This window comes from Carassius gibelio, chromosome A1, assembly GCF_023724105.1.
Source record: "Carassius gibelio isolate Cgi1373 ecotype wild population from Czech Republic chromosome A1, carGib1.2-hapl.c, whole genome shotgun sequence".
Taxonomy (NCBI): Eukaryota; Metazoa; Chordata; class Actinopteri; order Cypriniformes; family Cyprinidae; genus Carassius; species Carassius gibelio.
The window spans coordinates 38,839,922-38,850,547 of NC_068371.1; the positions used below are offsets into that span (position 1 = coordinate 38,839,922).

Below are 10,626 nucleotides of genomic sequence, written 5' to 3' on the forward strand. Positions count from 1 at the left end.
GGCGTCTCTCTGACGGTATTGACTGACAGTTCAATGCTGTGTTGTGATTGGTCAATGTTGATGTTTATCCCTCCTCTTGGTGAAGAGCTTTAAGTGTTGAGATTTTCCTCAACACACTCGTTTATCATTTGCCAGAACCACTACAAGAGGTAACACAAGCTAACTTACACAAACAATAAGTTGTCTTCTGAGTTGTCTTTCATGAAAGCAGAATGCATATGCAGCATTTGCGAGGTTCAAATTTACAGTTATATATATTTTTTCCGTGTGAATGATTTTATGTTCCAGTGTAACTTTACAAATACATTAGTGTCAGTGCCAAGCATACTTTACTTTTAGTGAATTTTGGGACTTGCAACAATTATCAATAATCATTAAAACGGTAAAATACGTTATAATGTTATACATAATGGTCTTAAAAATGTAATTGTGACTAGAGACGCATTTTCAGTGGCGTTCAAACGTAGTATCTCAGTTGCTATGACAACCTGCGTCGGCGTTTTTTTTCTTATAGGACCCAAAATAGAGCACAAACTAATGTCAAAGTCCTTTCTCTGCTAATTTCTGTTTGAACATTTAATTTAGTAAACTGAATTGCGAGACATAGAATGCCCCAAAGATGGCATTTTACGTTGTTACATTGAAGATTTATTTATTTTTATAGGTTGTAATTACGTAGTAGATCCAGCAGGTGGCACCAGAAACCGTCAAACCTGGATGATGGAGCCTGAACTCTGTGAACAGGAGGTTAAGGTGAGTTTTGGGCCAGAAATGAAAGAATAATGTTTAAAACAATAATCTCCAAATGTTCATGTTGATGTTCTTCACATTTACAGTTGGTAGATTATTTCTCTATTTCTCAGCTGACGAGGCTGAGGCACTGAGAAGGATGCTGAGGGCTCGTCGCTCTACCAGCCCTATCAAGGGGGCGTCTACCAACTGCAGTCCCACCAGACACTCACCTGTTAAAGTACTAACAAGCCATCAGTGCATTCATATCAGTGATATTTCTTTTCATTCTACTAATTCCTTTTTTATGTGTCTCTATTTTTAAAGGGTGGCACGTACGATTCAGAGGTAATGAGGGTGTTACGAGAAAGAGATGAACTGCAAAACATGTTGGAGAAACAAGAGCGGCACCTCTCAGAGATCCAGGCCAATGTTAAAGTGCTCACAGCTGAACGGGATAAGACCAGAATGCACTACCAGCAGGTAGACAGTACCAAACCTCCCAGAATTCTTCAGACAGGTTGTTGTGTTTGTTTTGAGCGTGACACACTCATAGTATATATAAAAATAAAATAAAAAACTCACATGGTTATTTCTGAGTGACTGATATTTAACTTAATGTTAACTTGCAATTTCATGTTACTGAGGTAAGAAGAATTAAAGATTTTAGAAAATGATTTTTCATGATTCAGATATCATAACGTATAATTTACACAATATATTTTTTTAACCACATGTATCACATTTGTTTTGGTCATATTATTATATTTATATATATTCTATATATATAGCTATATATTTATTAGTAGTATTACTTGCTAGATTATATAATTTTTTATTTGTTTTAGCTTCATTACAGTAACGGTATACAGTAAAAATTATTTAATTTGATTTGAATTAAAATATAAAATTTATATAAAACATTAATAACTTAATATTGTAGCATACTATTTTAAGCTCATGCATAAAATTAGTTTTGATCAAATTGAGTATATAATAAATTATACATATAGATTTATATAAATAAATAATATAAATATTAGTAGTATAATTTGCCAGATAATATCTGAAGCATTTGTTTAGGCTTCACTACAACGACAATAAATAGTAAAACAGTTATTTATATTAATTAAAATATTCAATTAATACACCAACAGTGTAACTATATAACACTATTTTTGCATTGAATTTTGCATCCTACTGGTCAAATTATTGTATTTATATTGTAATAGTAGTATTATTTGCCAGATTATATTTTAATACAGTAAAAATAATTATTTAATTTTATATAGATTAAAATATTAAATTACTAAAAAATATTTATTTAATATTTTAGCTTAATAGTTTTAAGTACATGCATCAAATTTGTTCTAAACAAATGAATATATATTTGGATATTTTATATAAATATACGTAATATAAATACACATGTAATTATTTAATTTGGTAAAATTTTAATTCTTAATTACTTTCACAGCTTTTTTTAAATATTTTCCTTAACCGGAAAGAAAGCACTCAGCAATATAGATAGCACCAGTATTTCACCAAACAATGTCACTTCAGAGTCATATGTGCTCTGTCTTCCCCTGCAGGCTCAAAAGGAGATAGCATCTCTTCGACGGGAGGTCATGATGTCAAAGGCCTCACGAGGACCCAAGAGCAGTGTGACCACTCAGAGCATCCTGAAACGAGTGGAGGCCGAACGGGACGAGGCCACAACAGACCTCAACCGCATGACCACAGAAAGAGACAGCCTTAGAGAAAGACTCAAGGTATGAGAAACAGCCTGAGTACACTGGCTATACATGTACTGTATCACATTTGTATGCATACAAGTTTGCTTGTATCCATCTTATGAAGATGTTATATAGGAGTACTAAAGGAAAATCACTTACGTGCTAGAGTACAGTAATAAATTGAGTCATCTCACTGGGGAGCAGAGCGATAATACCAGGAGAGAGGTGTGCTTTTTTTAGCCTGCTGAGTGTATGTGTGTATGTGTTCTCTTTGAACTGCACGTCGCTTCAGATCTCTCAGGAGACAGCCATCAGCGAGAGAGCTCACCTGGAGCAGAGGGTGGAGGACCTGCAGGTTGCTGTACTCACAGTAAGAGCTCTGTATTATTTATATGACGACAGCTGTAGATTGAACATAATATACTCACTATATTTCGCAGCAAAGCAAAATCACAAATGAGATCTCAGTTGTTGCTCAATTATACAAATGGGGATGTATTAAGGCTGTAAAGGCTGGTTATTAAAAATTCTTTTTTTTTTATAACAGTTACTGAACCTTTTTTGAAGTTTGCATATATGTTTGATACATCAGGCTTTTATAGAGCTCATTATTGAGGAGAAAAAAAGCACCTTTTATGCAGATGTTGTTATTTTCATGAACAAAAAGGAAGATGAAATTCTGAAAGCTTGTAATGTAAATCAGTGAGATCTTTATAGCAGCATAAACAGGCTACTCACATAAAATATAAATACTTTAGACATCAGTTGTCACTCCAATAATATATTTTATTATGATGATATTTAAATGGCCCCAAATATCGTTGGGGATAAAAACCTATAATGCAAAGCAATACGAATATGACTGATGACTTTGATACTTAAAGTGATGATACATGGGGCATCGTTTTTTGAACAGTGTTGCTTGGGCACTTATCCATTGAGGATGGGCAACAAATTTCTATTTGGGTGCTTTAGATCGGTCGTGAGTGTGTGTGTGTGTCTCCCCGAGTTGCCTGTTGACGGCAGCATTGCCCAACAACATTCTTATTCTTACGTTTACTTCATAAAAATCAGTCAATATTTTGCTGAAAGAAGACAAGTGTACCATGACCTGAAGATGGACATGTTAGCAGTCTTTTATATTTACATTTTTATCAAATTCTATAAATTATGTGTCTGTACTTCTATCCACATTTATTTATGTCTCTTTGTTCTTTCTCTATATCAACATTTTTTTTTAATTTTTATTTCTTTGTTTCTATCAAGTCAGAATGGTTACTTGAGATGAAACTTAAGTGTAATATGTGCATTACGAAAACTCTGATAAATACAGATTTCCTCTGGGCTATCCTAAAGAAAATCATGTCGATAGTACCATAGTATAACATACTGTACTATACTGTATAATTTTATACTATACTATAAACTGTAGTTATTTTCACGCAGAGTGATTGTTATGGCCTAGTGTCATTGTTTTGTGTGTGTCCCAGCTGGAGCAGGAGCGAGGGGAACAGAAAAGCAGACACGCTCAGATGAGGGAGACAATGTTGAGTCTGGAGGAGGAAGTTCAAATAGTTGGTCGAAAACTCAATACCAGTGAGGAAGAGCTCAGCCGCCTCAGAAATGAGTGCAGCAGCCGCAGGTACACCAGCAATCCAAAATAACAAGATGTGTCCAGATTTCAATCCTGAAAGTAGGTTTAAAGTTTGTGTGTGTGTGTGTGTGTGTGTGTGTGTGTGTACACCAGAGTGGCAAATAATCAGTTGGAAATCTCTCTGAGTGAGAATCAGCGTAGACTAACCAGCAGGATTGGAGAGCTACAAAACACTCAGGAGAGGAATAAAATGCTGGATGAGAAGAACGGTGAGAAAGACAGAAAATACCTTTAATGTGTGCTGTTATTAATCAGTAGATATCAGGAGAAAATATGCCAGGGCTGTGGGAAGAACAAAAATATACAATACCGTTCAAAAGTTTACATTTGTTTTAGAGAAATTATTACTTTTATTAATCAGGGAAATGTCGTTACTTTAAACGTTCTATACATTAAAGAATACTAAAAAATTACACCACGGTTTCCACAAAAATATTAAGCATCACAGCTGTTTTCAGTTTTGATTATAAAAATAATTGTTTCTTGAGCAACAAATCAGAATATTAGAATGATCTCTGAAGGATCATGTGACGTAATGATGCTGAAAAATATTTGATCAAATAAATGATCTTGGTAAGTATAAGAGACTTCTTTCAAAATGATTACAAAATGTTTCTGAGCCCAAACATTTGAATGGTAGTGTGTTAATGAATGTTTTGAATTAATCAGTTTGACAGCTGCAATAATTGTAGTGTTTAAGGAATATATGTGTATAACGGCATCACGTTTCTTTTGTGTGTTTCAGACTATCTCCTGTGGCAGGTGACTGCTCTTCAAGAGGAGATGAACACAGTGCGGGATACAGTTTCAGAGCTGGAGAAGCACAGAGTCTCGCTGCAGGAACAACTGGAGAAAAAGACAGATCTGCTCAGCACAGCAAATGACCAGCTAGGTGAAAAGGTACTACCTTTACATTCACACACTAAAACAAATACTTTTGGTTGTACATTACATTTTCTTGCTTTCCAGTTTGTTAGTACCCTTTTTCTGTAAAGCTGCTTTGCAATGATTTGTATTGTAAAAAGCGCTATACAAATAAACTTGAACTGAATGCAATTGAACTTGGTGTCGAGTTTTTTTTTTTTTTTTTTTAGGAGAAAACCATTAGGAGCTTGAAACTGAGAACCGAGGATTTTGAGACGACTGTAATGTAAGTTCTCTATTAATTTTTACAGATTAACAAACAGTCATGTGTAGAGATTGTGTAGCATGTGATGAATGATTCTTTACAAATTTTAAAGAGACTTAACTACAGTTCTGTATAAAATAAAGCTTACTGTATTATTTTCTTTTCCTTACACAGTGTGTTATGTTCACCATCCATGTATAAGAATAATGCTAATGTTGATGTATCATAATTAGACTATAGTATACAGGTGCTAGTTATATAATGAGAATATCATCAAAAAGTTGATTTATTTCACTAATTGCATTCAAAAAGTGAAACTTGTATATTATATTCATTCATTACACACAGACTGATATATTTAAAATGTTTATTTCTTTTAATTTTGATGTTTATAACTGACAACTAAGGAAAATCACAAATTCAGTATCTCAGAAAATTATGTAGAATATTGTGAAAAGGTTCAATGTTGAAGACACCTGGTGCCACACTCAAATCAGCTAATTAACTCAAAACACCTGCAAAGGCCTTTAAATGTCTCTCAGTCAATTTCTGTAAGCTACAAAATCATGACTTCACAGTTGTCCAAAAGACGACCATTGATACCTTGCGCAAAGAGGGCAAGACCCAAAAGGTCATTGCAAAAGAGGCTGGCTATTAGAGAGGCGAAGGGAAGGAAAAGTGTACATGCAATAGGGATAACCACACCCTAAAGAGGATTGTGAAACAAAACCCATTCAAAAATGTGGGGGAGATTCACAAAGAGTGGACTGCAGCTGGAGTCAGTGCTTCAAGAACCACTACACACAGACGTATGCAAGACATGGGTTTCAGCTGTCACATAGCTGCAGTAATTCATGCAAAAAAGGAGCCCCAACTAAGTATTGAATGCTGTACATGCTCATACTGTAATCCCAAAAGTAATATTTATTTATGTTATTTGAGAAGTCTCTTATGCTCACCAAGGCTGCATTTGCATTTGACCAAAAACACAGATAAAACTGTAATATTGTGAAATATTATAGAGATTTTCTTTTCTATTTTAATACGTAACGCAATTAATTCCTGTGATGGCAAAACAGAAACTTCAGCAACATTACTCCAGTCTTCAGTGTCACACGATCCTTCAGAAATCATTCTAATATGGTGAAGAAACATTTCTGTTGAAAACAGTAGTTTTGCTGCTAAACATTGTTTTTGGAAACATGATACATTTTTCATGAGTCGAAAGTTTAAAAGAACAATATTTACTGTCACTTTTAATCAATTTAATTGAATGTGTCCTTGTTAAATAAAAGTTTTCATTTCATGAATTCATTTTGAATGGTAGTGCAGTTTCCTCTTTGTTTGTAAAACAGGAATATCTAGAGGATATAAACCGAGTGTTTGTGATGTATTAGTATTCAATACGACTATTACATCCTAAAAATGTAACATGCTGTATTTCCTTAAATCACTTTTGACAATGATTTATGAGTGACTATGAAAATTAGTGGTGATGATGATGTGACTTCCTGTCTACAGAGCTCTGAGGGAGACCGTAGCTGGCAGAGAAAGAGAGCTGGATGTTCTGAGGAGGAAGCTGTCAGACTGTGAAAACGAGATGGGCACACTGATGAAAGTCAAAGATGCCACATTGCAGGAGAACGGCCAGCTGAGGAAAAACCTTGACAAAGCATGTCTGGACAATCAGGTACTGTACCAAACTGTTCTGTGCAAATTCATAGCAATAAAAAAGGTAACAAGATCTCCAACTTTCTATATTTCTTGTCAGACTCTTCAGCTCAAGCTGGATGAAGCTAATGAGGAAATAGAAGACTTGCAGGAAAAAGTACAAGTTTACATTGCTGACATCGCACGCACTGAAGATATGTTGTCTGCTAAGGTGGAGTCATTTAAACAAAACAGATGACAAGCATGTTCTGTGTAGTTTGTTCTTGATTGTTCTTGTTTGTTGCCCTTTAGGAGCGTGAGTGCAGAGAACTGCAGGAGTCTCAAAGGAAAGTGACACTTCAGGTGGAAAGCTGGGAGGTGCAGGCAAGACATGCTGAAACCACTGTCACTGAACTCCGTCTTGAGCTTCACAACTCAAACTTAGAGATCCTTCGACTCAAAGAACGAGCAGACAGCCTGGAGAGCAGTCTGCAACAGGTTACATGGCCATCATGATGTTGGTATTGGTTAATATGCAGGAGATATCTCAACTCAGCCCAGATGCTCACTACTACACTGAAGCTCATCAAGTCTTTGAAGCCTCATATTGTAGCAAGCCCATACAGTGTGTCTGTAGCTAATGTTCTTCAGACTGGTAGTGAACTTGGCTTTAGTTAAATCAATCTCTCATAATTTGTTGTTTGTTGCTGTGTCCAGGCACTTAGTGCAGAGCGGAGCTGTACTAGTGAGCTGTCTCAGCTTAACCGAAAGATGATTCACATGGAGGAAGATCTGAGTCAGGCCCAGGCTGAGCGTACACAGGTGCACACTGACCTAGAAAAAACACGAGAGCTCTGCGTCAAGCTGGACGCCAGAAAAGAAGCTGTGAGTGCTTAAATTGGTTTATAACGAGTACATTTTTTGTACATTACCTACTTGATGTCAGGGCAACAAGTATAACTGTAGGATTACAACACTTTCACATGGTTTTGTTTGCGATTCATTAAGTTTGGCTAAGTTAAGTTTTTTACTCGAACCCTCAATTCCCAGCTCTGGTGGCCGATGCCTTATCCATTATGCCACTTGGTGTTTGATATTTATTATTTTGAGCTTTCTGCAGAAGCACAATGCAATTTAGAAGGAGTTTATTTTTGAAAAATGACCATATAATTTGCACAGCTTTTCAAATACAACCCAGGTGGGACTCGAACCCACAATTCCCAGCTCCAGAGGCTGATGCCTTATCCATTAGGCCACTGGGTCACATGCTCACTGGGTGTTTGCTATGTATTAATTTGAGCTTTTTGCAGAATCACAATGCACTTTTAAAAAAAAAACAAATTACCATTTAATTTGTGCAGCTTTTCAAAACCAGAACTCCCAGCTTTGGAGGTTGATGCCTTATCCATTGGGCCACTGGGTCTATTGCCATTTGTTCACTATTGATTAATTTGATCTTTTTGCAGAAACACAATGCAAATTAGAAAGAGTTTTTTTTATATATATACAAAAACCACCATAGGATTTGTGCTGCATTTCAAACACAACCCAGGTGGGACCCAAACCAACAACCCTTAGCTGCGGCAGTTGATGCCTTATCTATTAGGTCCCTGGGTCTCTTGTTTATTAGTTTGACCTTTCTGCAGAAGCACAATGCAATTTAGAAGGAGATTTTTTTTCTTTTTCTTTTTACAAATTACCATATAATTTGCACATCTTTTCAAACACAACCAAGGTGGGACTTGAACCCATAATTCCCAGCTTCAGAGGCTGATGCCTCATCCATTAGGCCATTTGGTCACATGCTGTCCTCTGTGTATTAATTTGAGCTATTTAGAGAAACACAATGCACATTAGGAGTTTTTATTTTTTTATTTTTTACAAATTACCATATAATTTTTTACAGTTTTTCAAACACAACCCACGTGGGACTTGAACCCACAATTCTATCTTGCTGTCCGCTATTTATTAATTTGAGCTTTTTGCAAAAACACAATGCACATTACAAATAGTTTTTTGTTTTTAAACAAATGACCATATAATTAGTGCAGCTTTTCAAACACAACTGAGGAGTGACTCAAACCCACAATTCCCAGCTCCAGTAGCCAATGCATTATCCATTAGGCCACTGGGTCACATGCTCCTTTGTTGTTTGCTAATTATTAATTTGAGATTTTGTAGAATCATAATGCACATTAGAAGGGTCTTTTTAAAACAAAGTACCATTTAATTTTTGCAGCTTTTCAAACACAACCCAGGTGGGACTCGAACCCACAATTCCCAGCTCCGGAGGCTGATGCCTTATCCATTAGGCCACTGGGTCACATGCTCCTTTTTTATTTGCTATTTATGAATTTGAGCTTCTTAAATGTTTCAGGGGTTTATGAATTTAACATTGTTTTTATGCAAAAAATGAAATATAACTGAAATGTAAATAAATCACATAAATGTCTATGTGCTTATACATACAGGTGCAGAGTGAGCTGGAATCATGCCACTCTGAGATTGAGCTGTTACAGAAGCAGCTGGCCAGTGAACGTCTGTGTGTTCAGACTTTGGAGAGCCTGCTGGTGTCTTCACGAGAAAAGGAACTACAGAGGCAGCTCACCTCTCAGGAAAGACAGACCGAAATACAAATTCTCAAGGACAAACTCAGCATGGCTGACAGCAAAGTGTGAGTTTAGCACATACACATATGACATTTCATAGAGCACAGGAGCTGTTTTAGTCTTTCCCTCTGTCTTCTTCTCACACTTACTGTCTTCTTCCCTGTCTCTAGGAGTTCTCAGAGTAGGGAAATGGCTCAGCTGAGGACACGATCAACCCAGATGGAAGCAGATCTTGATATGACCAAGAGACACCTGTCCACTGAGCGCTTTGAACGGTGAGACACAAACTTTGAAGGGTTCAGTTCAGCCAAAAAGTAAAAACCTGTCATTTACTCATTCTCATGTTGCTCCAGTTCCATTACTGAATTTATTTATTTATTTAATTATTTGTGGTCTGAACAGTAAAGACTAAGGATTTGAATGTCCTGTCCATGTTTATCAGGGAGCGTGCAGTACAGGAGCTGCATAGGCAAGGTCTCTCAGCTATTTCTCCTGTCCTCTCCTCCACTATGCGCTCCTTGTCCACTTCCCATCATCGCTCTCTGAGTCCTCACAGATCATGGTCTCCAGAACGTTCTCATCACAGCACACCTGACCCACTGCTTGTGCCACATTACCCTGGCAGGTGCGCAACAGTCGTAGATATGTCATTCTAGGTTTAAATGAGTAGTAAATTGAAGTGCTGATTGCTTTGTTCTGTTTATTTTGTGCATTCATTTATAATACTTTATATATATTTATTCTTTAACAGGAGTCTGACTTTCAGGGACTTTTATGACTGAGAAGATCTCAATACTCCAGTTTTGCTGGCATCATTCATTCATATCATCTGCATATATCTTGAATTCTGAAGACAATCAGTAGGCTCTGATCTCTGATTTCAATAAATCAAACGTTTACCATGATTTTTTACAGTTTTGCTAAAAATGACATTGACATTTTTTTTTTGTATGGTACAAGTTGCCAGTCCTCTTGAATAAAAATCTCCATGTTTCCGTGTTGGGATGGGATGTGTTTCTCCATATTTTACTCCTAGACTACTTATTTATCAGTTAGATGTTTTGTTTTCCCCTTATCTTTATTTTTGTATTATTTATTTAGTAATAATAATCGCTACAC

At 36.2% G+C, this 10,626-nt stretch overlaps 1 protein-coding gene and 2 non-coding genes across 3 annotated transcripts; 1 reads left to right on the top strand and 2 right to left on the bottom strand.

Moving 5' to 3' along the window:
* Nucleotides 1-664: 664 nt before the first annotated feature.
* On the top strand, nt 665-10,606 carry LOC128021128 (testis-specific gene 10 protein-like). Its single transcript, XM_052608088.1, has 17 exons — nt 665-753; nt 837-970; nt 1,057-1,212; nt 2,322-2,501; nt 2,758-2,835; nt 3,956-4,107; nt 4,213-4,328; nt 4,865-5,019; nt 5,214-5,269; nt 6,770-6,938; nt 7,020-7,130; nt 7,211-7,396; nt 7,616-7,783; nt 9,370-9,572; nt 9,678-9,782; nt 9,950-10,132; nt 10,259-10,606. The coding sequence occupies exons 2-17, from the start codon at nt 890-892 to the stop codon at nt 10,287-10,289; spliced, it is 2,130 nt and encodes a 709-aa protein (XP_052464048.1). The 5' UTR covers nt 665-753; nt 837-889; the 3' UTR covers nt 10,290-10,606.
* Nucleotides 8,089-8,161, bottom strand: trnaq-cug (transfer RNA glutamine (anticodon CUG)). Its single transcript has one exon. It is a non-coding gene; the product is annotated as a tRNA-Gln (tRNA).
* On the bottom strand, nt 9,149-9,221 carry trnar-ccg (transfer RNA arginine (anticodon CCG)). The gene has a single exon. It is a non-coding gene; the product is annotated as a tRNA-Arg (tRNA).
* Nucleotides 10,607-10,626: the final 20 nt, after the last annotated feature.